Source organism: Triplophysa rosa, linkage group LG10 (genome assembly GCF_024868665.1).
Source record: "Triplophysa rosa linkage group LG10, Trosa_1v2, whole genome shotgun sequence".
In the NCBI taxonomy this organism is placed as follows: domain Eukaryota; kingdom Metazoa; phylum Chordata; class Actinopteri; order Cypriniformes; family Nemacheilidae; genus Triplophysa; species Triplophysa rosa.
The window spans coordinates 17,900,005-17,925,961 of record NC_079899.1 but is presented as its reverse complement, the minus strand read 5'-3'; the positions used below and the strand labels follow the sequence as shown (position 1 = coordinate 17,925,961).

General features: G+C 39.8%; 1 protein-coding gene across 2 annotated transcripts; it reads right to left on the bottom strand.

Annotated features, from left to right (window-relative positions):
* Positions 1-9,992: 9,992 nt before the first annotated feature.
* ptena (phosphatase and tensin homolog A) lies at positions 9,993-25,781 on the bottom strand. Of its 2 annotated transcripts, XM_057343707.1 has the most exons (10): positions 25,015-25,781; positions 21,043-21,127; positions 20,218-20,262; positions 20,087-20,130; positions 18,649-18,887; positions 18,322-18,463; positions 14,787-14,855; positions 13,873-14,039; positions 13,207-13,530; positions 9,993-11,013 (listed from the first exon to the last, which is right to left on the bottom strand). In XM_057343707.1, exons 1-10 carry the CDS (start codon positions 25,094-25,096, stop codon positions 10,828-10,830), a joined length of 1,383 nt encoding a protein of 460 aa, XP_057199690.1. In that variant the 5' UTR covers positions 25,097-25,781; the 3' UTR covers positions 9,993-10,827. The 2 variants fall into 2 exon arrangements, with proteins under 2 accessions (XP_057199690.1, XP_057199691.1); XM_057343708.1 differs by lacking the exon at positions 14,787-14,855.
* Positions 25,782-25,957: the final 176 nt, after the last annotated feature.

Sequence of the window (25,957 nt, the reverse complement as noted above, 5' to 3'; positions counted from 1 at the left end):
TATCGGTGACGTCACCACGAAGTACCTGCAATATCTGAGGCTGCACTGTCAGGACCGCACTTCTAGGACCCTAATTGGTTTTTACAGCGCCACCTACCGAATCGGAGTTAGGAGAGAACTGTAAAAAGAACCGAAAAAGTGCAACCAAGGCAGTATATCCCCCAATTCTAATTACTTAGTTTTTAAAAGGTTTATTACACTCAAATACTATATTTCATGCAATTAAACCTTATTGCTAATAGCTGAAAGTTGAGTAATTATTGTGACTAATAATATAATAAGTAAAAAAATAATAATCATGGTATAGCCTTTTCAGTCACTAGATCAACCACATTTCAAGTACAGAGTGAAGACACAATGATGACTCTGGACGCAGATTTAAGATTGTGCTTATTTAAAATCACAACTGAACAGTTGAACAGACACACACACACACAAAAACAAAAAAAATGTTTAAATGTTTAAATGAACCACATCCATGCATGTCTTCATTGAATCCTAAAAGAAGTAAGCTAGGTCTAGAATCATCCCATAGTCACAAAATCTAAGATATACGCGGCATCAAGTTCAACAACCAACAGCTTTGTATGACTTCACCAGGACAAATGGCAAATACAGTTATAATTCACGGCACAACACTACACTCTAGTGGTTACTGCACCCCCAAACTAACCCCATAGGAGTTGTTAGCACACAATATTAGGTTCGCAGTGATATAATTTGCCTTGCTCCACGCTCCGCACATACAACATAGGATCATTGTAACCTCAGCATATAAACTCTAAAACTAACACAACCATTCATACATGTCATACTCATACAGGTAATAATTAAAATACAACACTTTTTTCCCGTTTTCCTCCAACCAATAAGACTCCGCCCCGGGATTCAAGACTATTTAGCAACTCACTTCGGCTACATTAACTTTCCAATAAAATGTTAAATGTTTTTAATGTTGAACTAATAAAAAATAATTCAAATTTGAGACACACTCTGATTATCGTCCATTCTGGAAATGCACTCGACTCGTCACTTCCGTTGTCGCAGGGTCCTAGAAATGCGTCCCCAGAAATGCTGTCCTGAGAGTGCAGCCTCCGATATTACTCAGTACCTGAAAGCTAAGCGCTTAAGGTCTGCTTCATATGTCTACTCTCTGAGCTGTCGTATACAGTATTATATTAAAACAATACACCCAAATGCACAATAAATAGGTTCTTAATGACTTATTTTTCTGTTTCTGTTGGCAGACAACAAAAACTATGTAGCCTAATAGTGGGTGAACTCGACCGCTTAAACTATACACACCAGCAGTCACTTTGAACAGCTAGATTCCGTCTGTGTTATGTTTCAGAATCAGAATCAGAATCAGAAGGAGCTTTATTGCCAAGTATGTTTACACACACACAAGGAATTTGACTTGGCAACAGGAGCTTAGTGCAGAAGAAAGTGTACACATGGTGCAAACATAGTGCAAATATACATTAAGATAGAAAAAATGAGAAATTAAATAAAAACAATAATGCACTATATACAAAAAGTGAAAAAAAGAAGAAAGAAAAAAACAAAAAATAAGAATTAGGAACCAAATCATAAATGCTCAAACAAGGTCAATAATGATTAGTTCTTGCCCAGCTAACAATTTTTGGTTCCCAGAATGTTCCCCTAGCGTTTGTTTTTGGTTCCCAGAACGTTTTTTTCTAAGGTTCGTTTTTAGTTCTCCAGGAAAGTTTTCTTCATGGAAATAGAACGTTAGTTTCTGGATCCCATAACTTTCTGGGAACCAAAAACTAACGTTAGGGGAGCATTCCAGTGATAGATCCAGTGATTCCAGTGATAGTCCTGTAGGCAAGCATTAGTGACTTAAATCTGATACGGGCTTCAACCGGTAGCCAGTGGAGAGAGATGAAAAGGGGTGTCACGTGAGCCCTTTTGGGCTGTTGTAAGACGAGGCGTGCTGCTGCGTTCTGAACCAGCTGGAGTGGTTTGGTAGCCTTTGCAGGAAGACCAGCAAGGAGAGCATTGCAGTAGTCCAAGAGATTACCAGGGTCTGGACAAGGAGCTGTGCCGCATGCTCAGTTAGATATGGGTCTAACCTTTCTAATGTTGGATAAGGCATATCGGCATGACCGCGTTGTCTTTGCAATGTGATCATTGAAGGACAGCTGTTCATCAAATATGACTCCGAGGTTCCTGGCTGTTTTGGAAGGAGTGATTGTGGTATTGCCAGGTTGGATGGTGAGATCGTTTTGCACCTTTGGGTGTGCCAGAAACACGAGTAGTTCTGTCTTGGCAGGGTTCAGCTGGAGGTGATGTCTTCTAGGCAGGCTGTAATGCGAGCTGCTACAGTGGTATCGTCTGGGTGAAATGAGATGTAGTTCTAGGTGTCGTCAGCATATCAGTGATACGAGAAGCTGTGTGCCCGTATGATGGGTCCCAAGGATGTCGTGTAGATGGAAAAAAGCAGTGGTCCAAGCACCGATCCCTGAGGGACCCCAGTGATCATGTGGTGAGCAGTGGACAGCGAGCCCCTCCATGACACCCAAAGGATCTGCCGGAGAGGTAGGATTTGAACCAGCGGAGAGGAGAGCCTGAGATTCCTAGAGATGACAGGGTTGCTAGCAGTATTTGGTGATTGACAGTGTCAAATGCTGCAGATAGGTCCGAGGATTTAGATTCCGCCTTGGCTAGCTCCTGTGACTGATAGCAGTGCAGTCTCAGTGGAGTGGTTTGTTTTGAAGCCAGACTGCTTGTCATCCAGTAGTTTGTTCTGGGATGGTAGGAAGACACCTAGTTGAAAACTGTCCTTTCAAGTGTTTTTGCAATAAATGGGAGGAGAGAGACAGGTCTGTAACTGTCGGTAGTAGAGGGGTCCAATGTGGGTTTCTTAAGTAGGGGCATGACCTGGGCCTGTTCGAATGTGGATGGAAAAGTGCCGGTGAGCAGGGAGGTGTTGATGATGTGTGTGAGTGCAGGTTGGATATGGCCCGAAGGAGATGGGAGGGGATTGGGTCAAGGGGACAGGTGGTGGGGTGGCTGGAGAGAAGTCTGGTGACTTCAGTGTCAGTCAGTGGGGCTAAAGAGGAGAGTTCAATGTTTGAAGTGAGGGTAGTGTGTACCGAGGTCTGAGGTGCTGATAATTTTTTGCTGATGGATGATGTTTTCTCTGTGAAAAATATAGCGAAGTCCTCCGCAGTCAAAGATGAAGTGGGCGGGGGCGGAGGGGGGAAAAGAAGAGAGTTAAATGTCTTGAAAAGCTGCCGAGTGTTAGGTGCATTGCTCACCTTGGTGGTATAGAAAGACGTTTTAGCTGTGGTAACACTAGCAGAGAAAGAGGAGAGTTGTGACTGGTATTCCCTTTTGTCAACAGGATTCTTGGTCTTGCGCCATTTCCTTTCAGCAGCCCTGAGTGTACTCCGTTGTTCACGGAGGATGTCAGATAGCCAAGGGCAGGAGGGGGTGGCACGAGCTGGTCTGGAAGACAGAGGACAAAGGTTATTTAGACAGGATGTAAGTGTTGAGCATAAGGTGTCGGTGGCAGTGTCAGCATCTAGAGATGCAAAGTTGGAGGGAAGAGAGGATGTCACTTTAGCAGAGAGGGTGCTAGGGGAGAGAGAGCGAAGATTCCGTCTAAAATAAACGGGTGGTGGTGTTGGTGTAGTGCATGTAGGAAGGAGCATGTTGAAAGTGATGAAGAAGTGGTCAGGAATGTGAAGAGGTGTGACTTTAATGTTATCTGTGGTGAAGTTACGGGTGTAGATGAGATCAAGCTGGTTTCCTGATCTGTGAGTACTGGCGCGTGAGGTCGAACGAGCCGGTGAGGGGAAGTCAGAAGCATAGGGTTTGTCCAGGTGGATGTTGAAGTCCCCAAAGACTACAAGAGGGCCGCCATCCTTCAGGAATGATGAGAGCAGCACATCTAACTCTTCAATGAAGTTGTGAAGAGGACCTGGGGGGCGGTAAACTACAACAACACTGAGCTGAGTGGGAGAAGTGATATTAACAGCGTGGTATTCAAATGAATAGTTGTTGCATAGGGAAGATAGTGTGCAATATTTCCAATTATTGTTGATAAGCAAACCTGTGCCTCCTCCTCTTCCAGTTTGGCGGGGAGGGTGAGAGAAGGAGTAATTTGTGGAGAGAGCAGGGACTTACAAGTTGAAAAAAAGGGCACTTCTCATATTTGTTTTAATTTTTTCCAAACAAAATGTTAACTATATTAAAAACAACTTTTTTTAAATCCCTCACACTCACCCAATTGTTTCATGTCACCCTCTATAGCTCCCCTGGGTGGCAGGGCTTCACTACAACTTTCGGCTTCACTATGACTTACAAAGGAATCAAGTGTTCCTGGACACTGAAATGTTGCACGGAATTGCGTTTCCTGATATTGTAAGAAGTCATTTTGCTGAATATTTTGTCCCTCACGGGGGCGCACTCTGGCGTGCTCACGTGGTAAAGTGACGACACGTCCATATACTCTATGCTGCGAGTTACTTCCGCATTCCATTCTTATTATAGAGGTCTATGTGAGTGTCGTAACTCTGGCTCTGGGCACAAGGTTTATTGCGTAGGCTAAAGCCCACACCTAATGTTACAGACGAATTTACTGACAGTAACGCTAATGTAGGTTTGAGGAAGTGGTTTAAAACATTACAAAAATACCCCCTTCTCATGTGACATCAATAGGGGGCGCTAGTCATCTCAGTCTTATTTAAAAATTAGACATGTAGGTTGTCTATGGTCTTACTGGAGATATTTATAGACCAAAAAGTATCATCTTTTAAATGTATTACTATGCATCTTCCTTATGCGATCTTTGTACAAATGTTTTTTTTTTGTTTAAGGGTGTTTCTGCAACTGCGGGCACTTTTAAGTCCCAGCAGTGAAATTCTAGATTTATGTCCAAATTTGTCATATGACGCTTTATAATTATATTCACGGTGTCATCACACACCTTGAAAAAATATACAATTTATGATTAATGTGATTTAATATAAAATTATATAGCATTTTTAGGTCCAAACAATTACCGTTTAATTCATGTATATTAAGATGCTAAGAGTCAAACTAATGTAGAGCTTACTAGCTTAGCTGCAATGTTAGCTAAATGTAATTTACGCAACTTGTCTTTACTGCAGCACATTTTCAAGGTTTCCTGTATATTACATTACAAATATAAAAATAAACATGTTCCAGATTAAAATCTTAATGACTTCATGCAATTTTTTTACCTTATAATATGTATTTCAGACTCTGATGATTAAAATTAAAATTCACAGGGGTTGATTTTTATTTTATTTTGAACAGTCAAGTGTGCCCATAGTTGCAGAAACACCCTTACACATGTCAAAGTTTCAATGGTTTCATTATGAAAAATACTCCTCAACACATCAACAGAAATCTAAGTTATAACTCATTTTATAAAATACTATTGTGAATTAAAATCAAACGTTTTTTTAATGACATGAGGGTGAATTAATGAGGGCAGATTTCGTTTGGGGGGTGAGGGGTTAACTGTCCCAAAACTGCTCAGGGACCAGTGTTTACATCTCATCAGATGGTTTCCTCACTAATTACTTAGTGTTCAAAAAACACTTTAGTATAACTTAAATTTCAAATGCAGTGAAATCATTCAAGTTTACATTTATAATCCACATTTCTTAAATTAGTCACATTTTATAGATGTTTCAGCGACAACAAAATAAACAAATGTTATGTGGCCCAAACTTAACTTCCGGTAGACCTCCGCAAAGAGTCTATGGCCCGGTTTCATAGACAAGGCTTAGCCTAAGCCAGGCATGCCTTTGTTAATTTAGGCTATTTATGTCACTTTTATTAAAATGCTTTAGAAGAAAACATTACTAATGTGCCACTTGAAACAAAACAATGGCACTGACATATTTTAAGATATGTAAGGGCAAGTTATTTTCTGTCAAGACAGCTCAAAATTAATTTTAGTCTGGGACTAGCCTTAAGTCTTGTCTGTGAAACTGGGGCTAAAACTGTTGAGTACAAAATATAAATAATATGAATATAACTTAAACATAAAATATTTTTTATATTATAACCAAGCACAGGCCGGAAGTTAACTTTGGGCCAGCTTGTGCATCCGTTGAAACCGTCTATATGACACGTGTCACTGGTTCCTACCCAGCGTTATAACCCTATGTCCTTTGGCAGGTTGTCAGTGGTTGTTTTCTCTTCAAGCTGTGCATCTTTTTGTTTAGGCGTTGCCTCCAAGTTGCATCATATAATTCAGAAACACACACACCTAGAAAGGTAACGTTTACTGGTTGTGAGAGGGTGAGGTGACAATTTCAGATCAACCCCATGCCTTAACACTTAACTTCCTCAGTCAAGAAATTCAACTTTGAGATGGTGTGCTCAGACTCTTACATAACACTGTGACCACATTACATTTGTTCACACTTTACTCTCAGCTGTGTGACCCAGTTTCTCTCATTTTCTTATTGGTTGAACCCCTGCTGTGTATTATGGGAAGTTTATATCTGCTGTTACTGGCAGATGGCACCAGAGAACAACACACAGACACACTCCAACACATTTCATTTTTACAGTTATGCACATTTTTTACATTCATGCACAATTACCCAAATAACATGTTTATTTAGTTTTATATCAACAATAGAAATGTGTGAAATTGTTCATATTAAAGGAAGAAATATGCAATTACTGTAATCTACCAACGTTCCTCTCATACAGAATAACTAGCACGTCTGCATGCCATAAGCCGAGCACATTCAGAGATTTCTCACCCCTTTGCACATGTAGCAATACTGTATGGTGATATAAAAACCACAAGACCTAGCTTCCCTCTCACCTCAGCCAGCTGTCACCACTTTCTTTTTGTCCTTTTCGGCCGGCACACTGAAATAAGGAACTGTCAGATAAAGCTGTTTGCCTACGCGACAAGAAAAAAAGACAGAAAGACCAGAAAAAAATAGAGTCTTGGGTCCAAGAACTTAATTCTGTGACCATCAGTCTTTCTAATATCTATTTGAAGCTTAAAGACTTTCTCAGACACTGAGCAGCAATATAAATCCTAGTTCCTTTAATTCCTGCCATGATTGTTATATTTTCATAAAGTTCTCTACATCCATCAGCTTGCGCAGATGTTTTTTGGCTTTAAAAAACGTAAAGCTGGTAAAGTGGCGCGGTGATGCTGTTATCATTCTCCCCGAGTGTGTCTGTCATTGGGTATTAGTATGAGTGCATGTTTGAATCATGATGTGTTAATGCGTCATGCCTACAAAGACGGAGAAGGTTTCTGAGAGGTTTTGATAATCTGGGGTCAGTGCTAAAGCCATTTTAAACCTCTTTATGATTGCCTTTGTGAGTGTATGAGATGTGTGACAGTAAGCCGGGTTCACCGAGAGGACACACTCCTCGGCGCTGATATGAGAAGTGTTGGTGCCTGTTATCTGAGACCTGTATTAATTTGGCTGTAATGGATGTTAGCCCGGTCTAGCATGGCTGACCGTCTAGGGGAAAACACGGCATAATCCTCTATTCCTTTCCTCTTGGGTTTCTGTCTAATCAACCACTCTTTAAAATGAAAGAGCATACACACACTCGCAGAAAACAAATGTTGATACACTGCAAATTCTTGGCCTTTAGTGTCACATCTGGCAGACTTGTTCTTACACATGTACAAGTGGGTCACCTGATGACTGTTGAGAAATTTAGTAGTGTTGAATTATTCTTTTAGAGACCACAAAGTTAATGTGCTACACACAAACATACAAACCAATGTTTTTCTTTTGAAGAGATACAATACAAATTTAATACAAATTCAGTCATCATTTAGGCATCCCTCATATCATTCAATACCTTTATATGACTTTCTTCTGTTGAGCACAATAAGAATATTTTGAATAACGTCTGTGTGTCTGTGTCCATACAATAGAAGTCAATGGGGATTGATGTTGTTTGGTTACCAATGTTCTTCAAAATATCTTTTGTGCTCTGCAGAAGAATTGAAGATTTGGCATGAGATGATGGTGAGTAAATGACATAACTTTCATTTTTGGATGAGCTTTCCCTTCTATGAAAAGTTACAGCTATACTTGCTCTGGGGTAAACGTCCACCCCACTATTTCTCTTTGCGTTGCTCCTTTAAGAAATGCAGAACCTGCCACCCAAGCCATCTAATCCCCACTTCCTGTTTCATTCTTGGTCTAATCCAAACATAGCACATCTGTGCTCCAACGGCAAATTCTTAACAGATTCGATTTTTGCCCAATAGTGTAGAAAGGATTGTGAAGTTTAGTCGATAGCTTTCTAGCATGAGAACTAGAATCACATATACACACATACATATGAAGAGTTTATTTCCAAAAAGAGATAACTCTGTTTTTTAAATGTTCAAAAATCATATTTTTTATTGTTATCATGTTTTTATTGTGTTTTATTGTGTTAAGTTGGCTGCATTTTTTTTAGTTATTATGGCTTACATCAAAACAAACCAACTGCAGTTTGATCGATTTTAATTCGAATGCACAATAAAAAACATGATATTTGAATTTTTTCCAAACGGAGTTCTCATTTTGGAATTAAACTCTTCATATGTTGTTGACTAATATGCAAATTTGTCCTATGATGTAACGGCCAAAATGTAGAAAAAAACGAATAAAGATAAATATCTCCATTTTGTATGATAAATATAAATATTAATAATATAAAACAATTTAATATTAACAGTTTGTTTTCTACATTTTTGCTAGGTCACATCACAGAACACATGTATGATTTATTCGTCAGCTACCCATACACACACACATTATTGTGGAGAAATACATAAAATAATATTATAACCGAATCAAATGACTTTCCACAGTTAAGTCAAATAATTGTAAAAAGCAGCTCTCGAAATGAGATGTGCACGAGACCTTCACACAAAGCACAACGGTTGCTAGATTGTCATTGCATTGCATCAGCAGGAAGTTTTAAGTTGTAAACCAGAGACGCATCTGTTTAGGGTGACTGAACCTCTGATGAAACAGAAACTGTGCTTGCCGACAGAGGAGGACAAGCACCTCATTGGTCATTCAGGATCCGTTTCTATGACTCCCCAACGGGCAACCAATTACATTGAAGCGGAACGGTTCCAGTCTCCATCATTAGTGGGTGTAAGTTTAGTTTGATGTTTTTATCGACACCAAGGGAGACGTACTGCAGTGTATGAAGAGAGCTGTAGAGGTGGAAAAAATCAAAAGGAGAAAAGGAAGGGGTGGAAAGAGAAACATTACATATATAATGTCTTTGTTATGAGATTAGAGAGGCTAAAATGAATCTTGTGACTGTAGTAAAACCACATACATGAAGAAACCGCATTAGAGCTGGACAACTATGCACTTTATGCTCCACACAAGCTAAGATTAACCATCTAGAGACTGTGTAGCTCTAATGACTCAATTGTCACTTGACATTTTCCTGTAATAAAACAAAAAGCCCTAAATAGCTGCAAATGTCAGATTCAAATCACTCAAGTGCTGTGCCTGAACCCAGCAAGGGGCTCTGAATGATTTATGTGAAGCTAAAAATATCTTTAACCAGGAAATCCTATAGAATATCCCATTTCACGTTATATAAAATATTACATTATAGTCAACGACAAAATGTATCTGAAGTAATTCTGATTAAAGTCATTTTGAATCCCAACCCTAAAATGTATACAACTATTGAGAAGCAACAGAGTTACCATAGCAACTTATAAGTGACCAATCATGAGTTGCCATGTACGTATTTACGATCCACCGCCACGGTCAAGTACAGCTATGTGCACAGAAATTTTACAGTTTTAACTGTAAAAAAGCACACTCGCCATGCTCACAAATATTCACCCAATGGTGCAAGTGCTTTCTAACATGCTTAAAAATGTGAACCTGGATGTCCAAAAATGAACAAGGAAAAACACCACAATGGCAGCTTGAGGTCTTCAACTGTGTTCGAAAATAGATTTCAGACGACCGTTTAAGAGTTCTGACACTTCTGTTTTAATAAAAACACATCATATAGCATTTATTAAACATGGACACTGACTCCAATGACATGCACACCAATTTGTCCTTTAAATGTTGAGTGTTAACATTATTGCAAACACTGGTTCCCTGCGCTTTCGTGTATTATATTTTTTATTATCTTAGGATAAAAAAGAAAAAATAAAGAAAAAAACATCGACAAGTACATGGGATGTCGTGTTTTTCTGCATAATTTATCGTTATACACAGTGGGGGTACACCGCAGCCTTTGTACAACAGCCTGAAGGACTACGTATCCCAGCAAACACTGCGCAGGAGAGGGGTCAAGGGTCTTAGCGCCTGCAGACAGCACAAGAAGCATTCACAGTAAGGAGGGGAAGAGCGAGGGAAAGAGATTGATTGCAGCACTGGCCTGGGTAAAGACAGGGAGAAGGAGAGATGTGTGGTCTGCTCTGCCTCCCCTCCCCTCTCCTCGCCTGATTGCCTAGATTTTTATCGTCTCTGACACAAAAAGGGATTTTATATACACAGACTAGCTACAGGACCCTCCCGTCCACCTCAAGAGACTGAGTCATTTTCCACACGAGAACATCATCAATCAAAATGAAGTAAAACAATATATTGGTCAGGATATTTCAATCGATGGCATCTGACATGACATAAACTGTCCGAGAGCTGTCGAAGGCCTGGAGAGGGAGGGTCCTTTTCTCTTCAGTTTGTTTTCAAGTTTTCTCCTTGTTTTATTTAACTGGTGTTGGTTGGGTTCTCTTGGTTTTGTCCGTAATGTTTGTTTGCAAGCAAACGTGTGCAGATGCCAAAAAAGTTTTCAGACTTTCGTTATCTGTGCGTGCTGTTCCTCATCGAAAGGTTCATTTTCCGGATCGGAATCAGTGGTGTCGGAATATCTGTAGTGATCGGGTTCGTTGTCACTCACATCTGGGGTGACAGAGGTCGAAGTGCTCGCTTCTGAGTTTGAGAGCTCCTCAACGGTTTTGGTGAAGTACAACTTCACCTGGAAAAAAAAGACAAAAAAAGGAGCGTAAAACAAAGGGGCGTGTTACTATACACAGAAAAAACAGCTTGACAGATTTTCATCAGCACATAACTGGGATTGTCTGGCTTTCACTAACATTATATATAAACACAACTGAGCAATATCACTCACTAAAGTGATGTTGAACTAAACATCAGCAATTCTGTGATATAAGCTTACATCAGGTTTAGCACATCATCGTGTCTGTAAGTGTGATAAGCCTTTATACAATTCCATACAACAATACTGAGTAATACAATATATAAAAATATTTATTTTCAGCCTATGAAAGAAATCAAAGCTTTGGAGATGCCCAAGCAGGGTAATACAAACAGTACATAATACCAGCAACATTGAAACATGGCTCATCAAACATGGATCACAACTGAAGAAAAAAATGGCCTAAAACTGTAGTTGTCTTTTACTGAGACCTAAAGCTGTGGAGTTTTCAATTACCAATGACATTGAAGAAATGCACATTTTCGCCAACAATTATTAATTTATTCTATGAGTGAAAAGGTCCACAATAGTGGGTTATTGAAACATTACTCTATTTTATAGCTAGCCAAGTGATGTCTACTTTTTCAGGAAATAGATTTTTAAATAATCAAATAACGTGTCACAGTTGGCAAGTTTTTTAAATCGTTTTTATTAGTTAAAAGAGCAATGCGGATATCTTAGCGCCGTCTATGGTGAGGGGGTGAATTGCAACCAACGTTTCACTACACCCCTCCCTTTAGGAGCACTACGGCGGCTGACACAGGACTAAGACGTCGTCCCGTTTTCTCTTCTTTGCTGAATGAGATAACGTGTTTACGAAACGTGCTCCTTAGAGCAGTTTGTTTGTTTAGGGCTACTGTAGAAACAACATGGTGAATTCCTTGTAAGAGGACCCGTGGTATAAGTAGATAGAAATAGCTCATTCTAAGGTAATAAAAACATAACGCTTCATTATGTAAGATCTTTATAAACCTCCGAAGACAGTGCTGTATATTATATTGCATTTCTGTCATTAGATCCTGCTTAATAATACACACAGCTAGGGATGTTCATATTTACCGTTTAACTGTTAACCGATAGTAAATATTTTGACTGATTAATACTATCAGTTAAACGATTTAAAAGGCACTTTTATTTTATTAAGTTAAATAATATTGGTAGTAATTTTTTAATAATAATAATTCAATAATAGCCTACGTTTTTAAATAACTATTAAATCATACATGTCTTTTAGTTTAGAAAAATATGCTATAGGCCCACATGTGTTAACTCAAGGAGTGTGGAGACGCATGCGACCAGGTGTAAATGCCCTCCGAAACGTTTTCGATACAGATTAAAATCTGATCACGCAAACCACTTGACAAAACTGGACAAGTGCAATTCATCTGATTGTTGAGGTCTCATTTGTCAGGGCTTTACTCCTCCAAAAGGAGTGCGTCACTGGCAGCCTTGCTCAAACTCAAGTTTGTTTTAAATGTAGACACACGACAATCACGCTCACGACAATCACGCTCACAACATTCTCGGTATTCCCGGCGTGTCTACACCGCAGCGAAATGAAGCTCAGCAAAGCAAAGCTAATAGCAGAGCTACTGCAAGGGAATTTCGGTGCTAGCAATCAATTTATCCTTTACATAAACTTATCTCATGGATGCTTAACAACAGCCTTAACGGCAGCCTCTCGTGCGCTTTGGAAAGGAGGAAAAAACGGCACGACCCATGGTTTCCCTGCCTTCTTTTAGACATGACATAAATATATGAATGTGAAACATGAATATGAACCGAAATGAGCATCCCTACACATAGCATCTTTAGATATTTATAAAATTTGCAAGAAAATATGAAGGGTGACCAATAGAAATGATTTATGAAAGAGAAATGAAATATGGAGATCTTAGGTTTCTGCCTGACAACGACATTGTTTCAAATTGAGAAAACCAACATTCTTTAAATGCTATTAACTTCGTGTAAAATGAGAAAAAAAACTGGATGCAAATAACAGCATGACAGCATTTACTGATGCCCTCTCCCAAGAAGCCCAACAGAGACAATGAGCAAACACATGATTCTAATCAATCAACTGCTCAGATCATAGTAGCGGTTAAATGAGGCATGTTAAAATAACTCTCATTGGTCCCAGAAGAACAGCAGCTAAAATCTACTGCAACTCACCTTGAAGTTGGGTGAGAAATATCGGTTAGCTTTATCTTTGTTGGCCTTATCAAGGTCGTTTTTCGTTAAGGTCAGTATCAAGTAGTCTTTATCTCTGTCTGCCGTTGCCGCTCTCTCTCCTCCCCTTTCTGACACTTTTTCAAGTCCTCCTCCGAAGACCCCTCTCTCCTTGTCTCGTTCCCTCTCCCTCTCTGCCGGAGAGCTCTGGCTTTGAGAGGAGAGGCTGTCCACGTCATTGACCACTGACCCGTTCTCCACTTTCTCCCCAGCTTCCTCAGGACCCGGGATGAAGAACGTGTTTACCCAGAAATGGAACATTTTATCCTGCGCACACACACAAGCACACAGCAAAGGTTAACATTTGAGCATTTGATGGCCATAAATAGCAAGTGTTTACAAACACAAATACACATTCCAACAACTGCGCTTATAAACACATTTATATAGCACTCAGAAACAGACATAGGACAGACGTGCTTTGTTGGAATAAAATAACTGAAATTTTTGTCTAAAACAATGGTAAAGCTGCTGAATCGAACAGAGATGTAAAACAAAAGGAAAACCACTAACCACCAGAAGGCAACACCTCCCTGCTGCCATGGCAATGACCCTTTACAACGCATGTGGTATGACGTGTCATTGCGGGTAAAAGGTAACAGTTCTCACCTTCTTCATCATCTTGCTCTGTTTGTGGAAGAATTCCACTTTGATGTCGCCGCAAACAGGAAGAGGCTGAGGGAACTCAAAGATCATGTGCTTTTCTTCCCTTCGTGTGTGGGCCGGATTCGACGTGTGGATTTTTACCTTCAACTGATACACAACGAACTGAGGGTCTGTTTGAGAGAGATGGAGAGAGTGAGAAAGCGATGGAAACGGGAAGAAAGCGAAGATGAAATGGAAAAAAACAGACACCAATGAAAACAACATTATGGGAAATAAGCAAATGCAGCGCAAAGGATGTTTTGAAGAAAAGGAAAAAAGAAAGGTAAACAGTGTTAATTATCAAGTGAAATAACTCCACCCCCAGCTCTGACATCATCAGTTAAGGCAAGTCAGTGATTAGGAACGGGGTTGATGCAGAAGGAGAGAGAAAGAAAGCAGAACAAACACCTAAAACCTCACAAAACCAGAAGCCCGACCACTGCATGCACCCAGCACAGTCAGCCAGCAAAGAAGACCTGAGACCCATTTCTGCTGCGAAAAACCCGTTTTAACAGGGAGCTTCTTTTAAATAACACTAGGGTAGATATGATGTTATATTGTACAGTATGAATAAACGTTCTGGCCATTTCCATGCAAAGTATTTGATTTTACACGGAAGACTTAAATGTGAAAAGGCAGATGCATGTGCTTCAAATAAATCTATGGGTTATACCTAAGGGTTACAAGTGTATTTGTAAAGTATGGTTTTGTTCACTAAAAAGTCTAGCGCCATTTTAAGGTCAAAGTTGAGATCTTTCTACTTTATTTTCAAGGCACCGGGTCTGTACTGAACTGTACTGAATGCACTACAAGGCAGGGCCTATTGAACATTGGAAGACCTTTCCCTAAACAGTGGTAGTAAAGTAATGCTGTTTTACCCCAGTGCCAGCTGCCTTTCTTGAAGCCCTGGGGATTCACCTCACTCCTGTTTTTAACAGTACTGTCCCCTTAGTGAAAGAAAAGAAGATTAATACCACCACCACCACCATCATCCCGGTCAGGAGCCCGGCTGCACCACACTGGCCCAGTCCGACAGCCACACTCAACACGCACACCGGAAAATACAAACTCTGAATCATGGGAGTTCTGTGATTAAATCATTACTTTTGGTACTGATTTTGAATGATGAAAAACTTCCCAAAAATGGCAGGGTGCATTTGGGGTTGGCGTTCAGTCTGGCTGTGGTGCACAGGTCCATTGATGTGAACTGAACATACACGAGCACACTACATACGAATGGGGGAGTGGGAAACAATTACATTACAATTCTGTGACGCACGAGAGTGTGTGGTACAGGAGTCGATATGAATAGAGCCCTCAGGAGAATTTATCAAGAAAAAACAGGAACAGAGAAAGCCAGAGTACTGATGAGTGTTAGAGTGTTAGGAACAGAGCAAAGGCTTCATATAGAGTAGAAACACAAATGTGACCCAGTCTGTGAAAACCCAGCTCAAGTATTTTTGTGATTTGCTGTTTTTTACATAAAATCATCCTACATAATATAAAGAACATTGTCAACAAATTGTCATTTTCTGAAGGTCTTTTGGCCTGGACAAGTTTTTCAAGTGCACCACATGACACCTATGGAGCAGCAGCTAATCACATGACAATAATTTTGTGCTACAGGAAAAATATGGATTTGGTCGAATTTGAGATTTTCATAAAAAAATAAATGCATTGCCCTCGTCTCGCGATCCAAATGCTCCAAGTCGTAATTAAACATCTAAAATGATCTTTATTTGTCTATGTTTTCTGAGAGGTGCACCATTCTAAGTCTTTCCTAATACAAAGGATGTCCATCGGAAGCAAAGCGCTTTCGCGTCTGACGTTTTGGTTTTAAAACATGCAGGATTGAGAAAATAAAGTATGGGACTGATGTTAAAAGAGTTATTAAGAGATTGATTGATGCGAGTTATAACTGAGCGTTCACATCAGACGCGGTAAATCGCGCTATTCGCTCGTAGTTGGACGCTTGAACATTTTGAGTTTACTCGCTTCATTCGCGTAAAATTCACTTCTCAACAGATGCGAATTCGCGTCATGGGAGGGGCTTCTGCCAGGTGGCTCCAGTCTCGTTGCGAAACGGCTGACATGGATTTTGTTGAGACTTACCTGATTGTCCGACCTCCTCACTCACTTTCTTCCAAGCAAGATCCTTTTTATTCCTTTCGTTTCGATAAAAGTAAGAAGATGTATCGTACAGCTCCGGGTATCCACATACAGCGACGATGATTTTGTCCTCCATTGTTGTTTCGGATTTCTGCCTCCGCTCGCTACGTCATAATCACGTCACTACTAGTGCAAGCTCCTGATTGGTTAATGCGGCGCGAATATTATAGTTCAAAATTTTCAACTTGCCCGAAACGCTCAATTCGTGCCGCCTCATTCGCACCGCAGGATGTCTATCGCGTCTTTGCATTGACTTAACATGTAAATCACTCGCGCTTAACGCTTCATTCACATCTGGTGGGAATGCAGCATGAGCTCAAAAAGAAAAAAAATTGTTATTAAGAGCTTTCATAATAATGAAAGTTAAAAAGCAGATAGATACAAGCAATACAAAAGTATTTCGCGCGGATTAATGTATTATAAAAGCGAATCTGTAAATAATGATCAAATATCATCTGTAAACTACAGCTTCTGCGACTGAAACTTCGGACGAATATCAATCGCACCCAAGTGCCTTACTCACTTAGAAGGGCAGAGCTCTAGAAGTGGAATTTCGAAAGGGAGACTGGCAACTATCTCTCATAACATAGCCGTTTCGATCACACGGGTGAACTGAATAATAAATATCAACGCCATTTTCTCTTTATCCGAGACGACACTATGCGTTCGTCCCTTTCAGCAATGCTTTTCACAGGCGCGAACATGACGTTTAGAACGCGTGATTCTGGTTGGCCCAAGGACCAAAAAGAGACGATGCTGTTTTCTTGATTCTGGTTGGCCCAAGGACCTAAAAAATACTATGCTGTTAGTAGGGCTGAAACGATTTCTCGAGTAACTCGAGTTATTCGAATACAAAAAATCATCGAGGCAATTTGTGTTGCCTCGAAGCCTCGTTTAATCCATTTAACTACAGTACACACGGAGCACTGCGTTTCCCCACGGACCCTTATTACTAACACACAGTCTGCTTAACTTTGTTACAGGGCTCTCAAGTCTTACGCATTAACCGTGAGACACACGCATGTTAGTCTGTTCACACGCATGTCTCATGCTGATAAATAAGTGATCGCTTATTGAAATGGTGAACTGCTATTTTACTTGGTTTTAATCTATTTTTCGAGTAAAACTTGTTTTCTGGCTGCATTGAGTCCATAAAACTACATGCGGACTTGTGGATGCCGAATCCTGTTATTTACACGTCATCTGTCTGTTCTGAGTGAATGAACTGCACAGTTTAACGTGCTACACGTGTGACGCTCATGAATTTGTCTGCGTCTGCGCTGAATGAGGACATGAACTTAATCTCCAGAGCTGCTCTGAGAGTTTACTTCAGCACATTTTACTGAGTGAAGCTAACGCCCTAAAAAATAAGCGTCTTCCGACGACCTGCCAAAATAAAAGTCAGATTAACTCGGTATTTTTATGTGGACAAATATATTACTATTTAATATTAAAAAAAGAAATTAAAACTAATTTAGATAAACTAAATGCATCATGCATACGCTGAAGTTAGTTGTTTACCTTTGAAATTATTCTTTCTATTTTTATTAATATTTCATATTTATACATTTGTATTAGGCCTATATTGCATTTTGAATGTAATATGGCAATGGAATGTAGTAAATGGGTTTAGTTTTCACAGATATGAATGTATACAATTTCAGCAATAAATATGAAAATTTTTCTAAAAAGGAAACAAATTAGTTGCTCATTTTAAGAGACCTGTCTTATTTTCTCTTGTATATTTAGTATTGCTCTTTAATAAAGAAAACGTACTTATTATCCGAATACCCGATTAATCGACGGAAAATCAGTAGAATACTCGATTACTAAAATAATCGATAGCTGCAGCCCTAGCTGTTATCTTGATTCTGGTTGGCCAAACGAATCCAGGTGCTGGACCAAAGAATAGACGCCTAAGATCCCCCACGGAAAAAAATGAAAAAACGAATAAAAAAAAAACGATTTGGATTTACACGAATCACATAAATGACCTATTTTGATTCAAAACGGCAAATTTCACCAAAAAGCAACTAGTTTGCAGGTATGATATTAGATTTTGGTACTTGAGTGTGGTTTTCACTTTGTGAAAGCATCTACAGCCCCACATGAGAGCAGAACAAGGTGTGTTTCATCAAACAACTTTCAAAACATCTGCGGATGTTCTACAGGCAGAAAAAAGCCTTTTATATTTGTCTTAAACATGCATATAAGGATGTCCGTAAACGGCTAAATAAAACTTACTGCAGGTGCCACCTCTGAACATAGGCAGAGTCTGGAAAACCATCTTATGGAAGAGGAGGGCGACGGGTTTATAGTCCAGCTTGTTCTTCAACAGATAGCTGTAGTAATGCACATACCTGCGCTGGCTGGGTATGGTTACCCCCTAAAATAAAAAGTAAGGGCTCATTAAAAATAAATGTAAACCAAAAACATAACTTTTTACTAATCCTTACAATTACAAAAATGTAAATGCCTTAAACATGCAGCACTAAATATAACACATGCATACAATAAAACACGTGGCAGTTTCACATCGACAAAAAAATGCAGAAGCAAACTGTTTTGTACCTTTTTATCTCTGGTCCTAACTTCCCCATAAAAGTCCAGTGCCTCCTGCGCCTCTGAAAACTTCTTGCGATGCAAAAGGTAGGCACAGATCATGACCCCCGTGCGACCCTTGCCGGCCTTACAGTGGATGGCGGCGACATGGTTCTCGTCCTCTGACAGCCACTGGTCCAGATCCTCACAGAAAGGCTTTATTAATTCCATCTGAGGTGGGTTGTGGTCTTCGAATGGATACTGTGCCACTAAAAAAAGACACAAAGATGCAAGACTCCGTACTCAAGACATTCAGGATCTATCACCTTAATATTCATTTATGAAAGATCAGAATGATTCACAAGAGGACGGTTTAGAGTTATGCAACTTGCAGGCTCTTTTATCCAAAGCTTGTAGGCATTCAAACGTTACATTTTATGTGTAAGAGTACTCAAATTATAGCTACAAGAAAGCATGTCAATGACTAAAATGTGCTATTCTTGAGCAGAACTGCTAGTTAGTGTTTTTATGGCAGAAGCTTCTGCAACTCAATACATACGTACATTTTTTTATAAACGTAAGTTATTCTTCATTATAAGAGTTTCAGTTGTCCCCTTAGGTTAAGAAATATGACAGCAAAGTGTGTTGGGTGGACTGTCAAGATTCACTCTATATACTGTATAATAATATAACCCACAAAACGATCACCCACAGACAACCAAAGTCAAGCTAAGAAACTACAACTTCAGTTTAGGTGTTAACGTGCAAAGACTACATGCAGTTCAACACCAAACCTGACAAAATGGATTTAAAGGATCTTAAATTTATCAATATATATAAAAAAAGAACAATTAATCCTAGTTCCAGTTTCACTACTGATTACCACCAAACCAAGCTCCACTTAGCAGACAGTAACAGATAATGTATTAAAGAGTACATATTACGAGATCATGTAAATTACATTTCATGCAGTGTGTAATGTTTGCCATGTGTGAATGTAAGCAGTCTGCCAAGGTGAAGGTGAATGAATAAAGTTATTGGCTTGGAAAAAAGGGAGTCGACTCTGAATCACACAAACGAGTCGCGCCCTAGTCCGATTCGCGAACCGCTGCGAATTTACGTCACTACATATAGTCCTGCCTACGTTTTGCTAGGACTGCATGCGAAAACTTCACTCTTCCCCCTTTAAACACTGTAACAATTACAGCAGTCTAGACCATCTGACCAATCAGATCAGAGTAGGCTGGCGGAAAGGAGGGGATTAGACGGAAGATTCGCCGAACGAATCATTCGAGAGTCAGTCAAGAAGTAAGGTAAGAAAAACTGCCTATTTTAACAAAATAATAGTGTTTTTACACCTTGTATGTACGTAATCTTGTTGTTGGACACTCCATGAACCAAAATAGGACCTTAAAAATCAAGGAATATTTACTCTTTAAAAAGGTGACAGGAAAAAATGCATGCTTACCCCTACAGTTGAATTTTGTAGCATCATAGTGTCGTTCGGCACATCTGAAAAAGCACAGAATTTATCAGTTATGAGTCTCTGATTTTCGCATATTAACCCTTTCATGCATTCGAATGGGACCAAATACTTACAAGTTATAGATTTTATAACGGTTCTTGTGTTTGGAGTCCAGAAACCTAGGCCAAAAACATCAACTATGAGAAAAATGGAAATGTCTGCAAGTGTACTTTCTTGCCTAGAAACAGCCACAAGCAAGCACTTTATATCGGCTGGTAAATGAGTCACTATAACTTATTATGGACAACAGTAAAAATAGGTAAAATCATTGTGATTCTGTGTGCATCAGTAAGAATCCAAACAAGCCATGCATATATTACATTAATAAATATCAAATCAACAATGCTAAAAAAAAACAGAGCAAACACAAAAAAGAGAGAAAAAGGGAGTGTGATGTGAGGCTGTGTTCACACTGCAGAAGGTCATCCAAATATGAGTTTCTTTTGTTGGACAGCAAAATTAACTTTGAAAACAATATTTCGTACATATGGAACATTTATGCTTATGAGTCGGTTCAAGACAAAGTAAAAAAGCTATATAATTAAAATGAGAATCAGAATGGAGTACCTCAGAGATGATGTTTTTTTTGTATGCAAACCCCGGAAACGAGTTAGCATTTTAAAATGTCCGGTTCAATCGACCCAAAGTCTATGGGTTTTTTGAATGGGTTTTTGGTAAATCGCCTGAAACAAGGTCTGTGCATAGGCTTTCGGTCGAGGGAACCAGCACGGCAATTACTTCCGGGTTAGCCTACAAAAATACATCATCTCTGAGGTACTGGATTGGGCACAGGGGCTATCCACAAAGAAAAAAAGAGACAAAAAATGGAGAGAGAGAGAGCAATGGAGAGATAGAGACATCCATCTATGTCTAAAGTTTCTTTCTGCAGCTGGACTTACCGCACCACATCATCAATGTTGTTTCTGTACACCCCCTCCAACCGTTCGGCTGGGAAGCCCATGGCAATAATATTTGGATATATATCTAACATGATAGTTAAGGAACACAAGGACCTAAATGCACTACACACTTGCAAAAACAAAAGGGAACAAAACAAACACGCACATTATTACAACGGTATGTAGAATAAAGTCACAACAAATGTTTGAATGTGAAACCTTTGCTATTAATCCACCAGGAACTATGTTCACGGGAGATCTCAGTGGAAGAGCGCTGATGCAAAATCCAGTCTAAAGAGGAAAAATACATTTTGCACGGGCGAAAAAGCAACTTGCATCAGGTCTCAAAATCAGATCATGCTGCAAGTTCTCAACAAACTCCATCAAGACCCCAAAAACAACAAATAGAAAACAAAAGGATACTCGTGATGCAGATACTGTTGTAAATGTCAAACACCACACATACTCACGCATTGACCTTTTAATTTTATAAAGTGTTAGACCGTAGGCAGAAAAGTGGCTGCACGCTCTCCACCTACACAAACCAGGGCATCACAATCCTTACCTACATCAGCCGGGTCAAAGGTTACAGAGCAGCCGCTGCGCTCAAAAACAACTCCCACACTTCATCATGACACAAAGACAGAGCTTTGTTTCCTGCTCATAACTCTCCAAACTAAGCCTTGTTCTTTTCCCTTTTCATTTCGTTTCTCATTTCCTCTTTTTCTCTGTGCATCTGTACTAGGTATTTCTACTTTACGTGCTCCCTCCCATGATGTGTGCATACTCTGGGGGAGGTTCACACCTCAACCACAACACAGCCAAAAGAGAGAGAGAGAGAGAGAAGTAGGGCTTCTCTGTTCTGTTCATTTCCTGCTGCACGCTGTCAGAATGGAAAGCCAGAAGCTTTTTAATTGGATGAGTCACGCTTATTTTTAGCCCAATGCCTTTAAAACGTTTTTTGCCTCAAATATAACAACTACCGTTAAATTCTTCTTCAACGATTAATAGCTCGTGTTCACAACTGATATGGAATGGACAAATTACAATAGGCAGTCATGTAAGAGACATGGGCAAATTTGCATTGTATTATAAAGGAAATAAAACAACCTGTTTTTAAAGGAAAAGTTCACCTTAAAAATGAAAATTCTGTATGGTTACATGCCTCTTGTCATTCCAAACCTTTATGATTTTCTTTCATCTGCAGAACACAAAAGAAGATATTTTGAAAAATGTTGGTAGCAAAGAACATACTTGGAAACAAATGTATAGTATAATGCAATGCAAGTCGCTTTGGAAAAAAGCGCCTGACAAATGCATAAATGTAAAACTGCTGGTCCCCATTGACTTGCATTGTTTTTTTGTCCATACAATAGAATTCATAGGGGACCAAAGGTTTTTGGTTAACAACATTTTTCAAAATAGCACCTTCTGTGTTTTGCAGAAGAACGAAAATCACACGGGTTAAAAATTACAACAGGTTGAGTAAATGATGACAGAATTTTCATTTTGAAGGTGAACTATTCCTTTAAGAAGACTGTATGCTCCCCTAAAAACAAAATCAATAATTTATCAAATCTCTTGCAAACGTGCAGTTCTGTTCATTTAAGTTAAAATGGGTGCAGATCACCATGGTAATAAAGACTTGCAACAACATCAAACACTTTGCAAAAAAAGCACTGTGAGAAACCCACAGTTTCCTTTATGCAATGGAGCAAAATCATCAGGTATAAAATGGTTACATAGGTCAAACAAAAGCATGCTGATGCAGCATAATAATCAGATTTAGACTTTTCCATCTGTGCACTAATGAATGTTAACATATAATATTCTAAACACAAAAAGCTCAAAGTAAATAAAACTTTACATGACGAACATGTCCCCATTAAGTGATGTCTTCAGACAAGCAGGACTAAAAACGGCAGAACAGGGGCGGTCACTGCACTGCCTCACATTCCCTGCCTTTCTATATCTCTCATAAGCTACGCAATATCTCAATGCCAGCTAAGCAACACTCACATTAGTCACAGTAAAGCCAGCGGTTTAACTAAACGCAGAACGCTAAAAGGCCAAACACCCCTTCTGATCATGGCTGCAGTCTGCACTGTCACTTCAATCACATGCGCACATCTTACAAATCTTAGAAAACATGCTAAGGTGTGAGCCAATGAGATTGAGAAAGTGTGAGAAATCATAGAGAGTTCATAAAAAAGGATAATCCATTCGAAGTGTTCAAATATATCCTTGGCACAAATGTTTAACACAGCAAGAAAACAACTGATCTTACAAATTGTGTCAAATGAAAACAAAGTCTACATTACCAATTTGGCAAACTAAATCAGCATGTCTCTGATGAAGATACTGAGTGCTGAACCTCAGGCTCTGACAGCTTGCGTGACATTTGAACTTTCCCAGGATGCTCAGCACACCAGTGGTGTAGCCTTGCAGACCAGGGGTGAAATTTACTGCAGCAGATTGCCAGAGGGCAGGCCAAGAAGTAATGCAGTACAACCATAATTATCATCAGCTTAATGACCAGCTGAAGTTAAAGGGCACCACTTCAGAAATTCAAAATGAGTGCAAAGCGGTGATGATGCATTTTGGGTTAGAAAAGCTACGATTCACCAACTTCTTATTCTTGACATCTTTTTCTATTTATTCACGCTCGCAGGACAGGAGTTACTGTCTTAACAGCTGAACTGACACACTTCCTCAAATATACAAAGCCAACACTCGCTGGTGCTAAATCTGCAAAACAAATCGCATTTTCCTCTTCTCTTGGCCTTTTTTTATAAATACCAACATTCAAGTTTTGACTATTTCCTAAATGTTTAAATGCTCATACTCGGCTTACAGAAGCAAATGACTAAAACTAGGGGCCCATTAAACACCTATATGCAAAACATTTAATATCAGCCGGATCAGAATGAGGAAGAGGTCATGCCGCAGTCTATCTGAGAGGGCAAACAAAGATCTATCATAACTCATTCACACGTGGTCATGGGTTCAAATCAAAAGGGAATTTCCTCTAACTGCACCAGAGATTCTGTTCTGCTTGGCTGTGCGTCCTATAGCCATAAACAGATTATCAACCTGCACATGAATCATTTGAATTTTCTTTAATGGATACAAAAAAACCCCATTAGAATCATTGTCAGATGGATCTGATGACAAAGCGGGTTACATACAGCCTGAACTTAAGACATCTGATTAAACATGGTGGGTTATGCATCTCGGGTTGTCAGGTGACCCACCTTTACAACTGGTCCAACTTGCTCCCCAAAACAGCACCATTGAGGACTTTATGAGATGTACCAAATGCACCCCCAGTGTTTGCAAATCAATTGTCTTAGAATTTCTAAGAATAACACAGTTAGAACAGTTAACTAGAGGCTGAATCACACATGATCCATTATGTAACTGCACAGACCCATCATCTCTTTAAATTATTAATACTCATTAATCTGTAAACGAATGAACAGATTAGTCAATACATAAAAGCATATTGGTTTAATCTGCAGAATTGATCAGGAAACTGATGTCCTGCATTAATTGATGGTCTTTGCATATAAACGTCATGGATGTGCTGGGAAAAGCACATACAGCATCTGTCTTATAGAAACACGATGGAACCTTCATCTTGGAAAAACGCTGCCATTATAGCAATTTAGCTGTCAAACCAGAAAGCTGACCAGTATTGGACTAAAAAGGTTCAAAATAAAATATAACCACAGTGACTAAGCGTTTTTAAGGGATGGTACAGGCTTGCAAGGTTATGCCTAACATTTAAAAAGGCATAAAAGACGTCGCTGGTACGTCAAAGGCACTGTGCATTTCACACCCATCATTCTTACTTCTCATATCCCTGACATTTCAGGCGAATACGCGACTGAGGAAAATATTCTACAAAATGTAAAAAGAGATCAATAATACAGGAAGAAGCCTGGACACATTACAAATGGCCAAGGATACATGTCAGGTCCAAGTCGAATCCATCTTCCTGATACCTCCTCTTATTCCGACTGACTATTTCTTTAATTTTGGTCATTGCCATGACAGCAGTTCAAAGCACTTCAGTTTTATTCCCGTTTACTGTTAGAGAGAAAGGGGGTTACGTCTGCTCTGGATGGCTCCGTAACTCTTTCGCCCGGGTGTGTGCACGTATGTGTGCGGGCTGGCCCGGTGGGTCTCGCGCAGCGGCCCGGATTAGGGCTTCGCGCAGACTGGCCTCTATCCGCTCCGGCGCAGCAGGCCCAACTCTCCTGGTCGCGCAGTCCTCCGAGCTGCTAAATAGGTCCACAGATCCTGCGGTCCGGTCAAACCGGAACACATCCGATATAATAACAACAACAATAAGGCAGAAGTCTGTGTGTCCGGTGCGCGCGCCGTGTTCAGGTCCAAAGAGAGGAGCGAATCCTCTCCATCTCCGCGCGAAGAAAACACACAAGCGAGCCTTTCCCGACTAGCATCGCCCGCTAGCCACCACAGCTAAACCCCCCCCAAAACCCTCCTCTTAGCGAATGATCATCGCCGTCGCTGGATGGTCAATGTAGTTCCGTAAAAATGACAAGTGACAGTCTCCACCTTTACCGCGTGTTAAATATGCAACGATTGCCGCTGGAGAAGTATAAATATGTGAGATTTATCTGCGGGACTCATCTCTCCTCAGGGCGCTCCGCAGCTCCGCTCTCAAACTGCCATCATGGCTTCCCACGGAGGAAAAAAGAACGTAGTACCGGCTCATTTACCCAGCGAGAAAAAACATATCCCATCGCCACAAGCAGAAGCAGTGCACGGACGCGTGCCGTTTTGTAATCAAGACATCCGTTTTAAACGCACGTGTTTATAAGAAATATAAAGTAAGAAAAGAATACATGTGTAGCACACGCTAAACAGAGCGGATATTGTGGAAATT

Bases quoted from the DNA above. Each gene is read 5' to 3' on its own strand.
- ptena (XM_057343707.1), bottom strand. From the start codon at position 25,096: ATGGCAATGACCAAAATTAAAGAAATAGTCAGTCGGAATAAGAGGAGG. The intron at 14,040-14,786 runs GTAAAACAGCAT...TCTCTCAAACAG, and splicing joins GAAAGGCAGCTGGCACTGGG to ACCCTCAGTTCGTTGTGTAT. The intron at 11,014-13,206 runs GTGAGTTGCAGT...TTTTTTTTCCAG, and splicing joins ATTTCTCACCCAACTTCAAG to GTGAAGTTGTACTTCACCAA.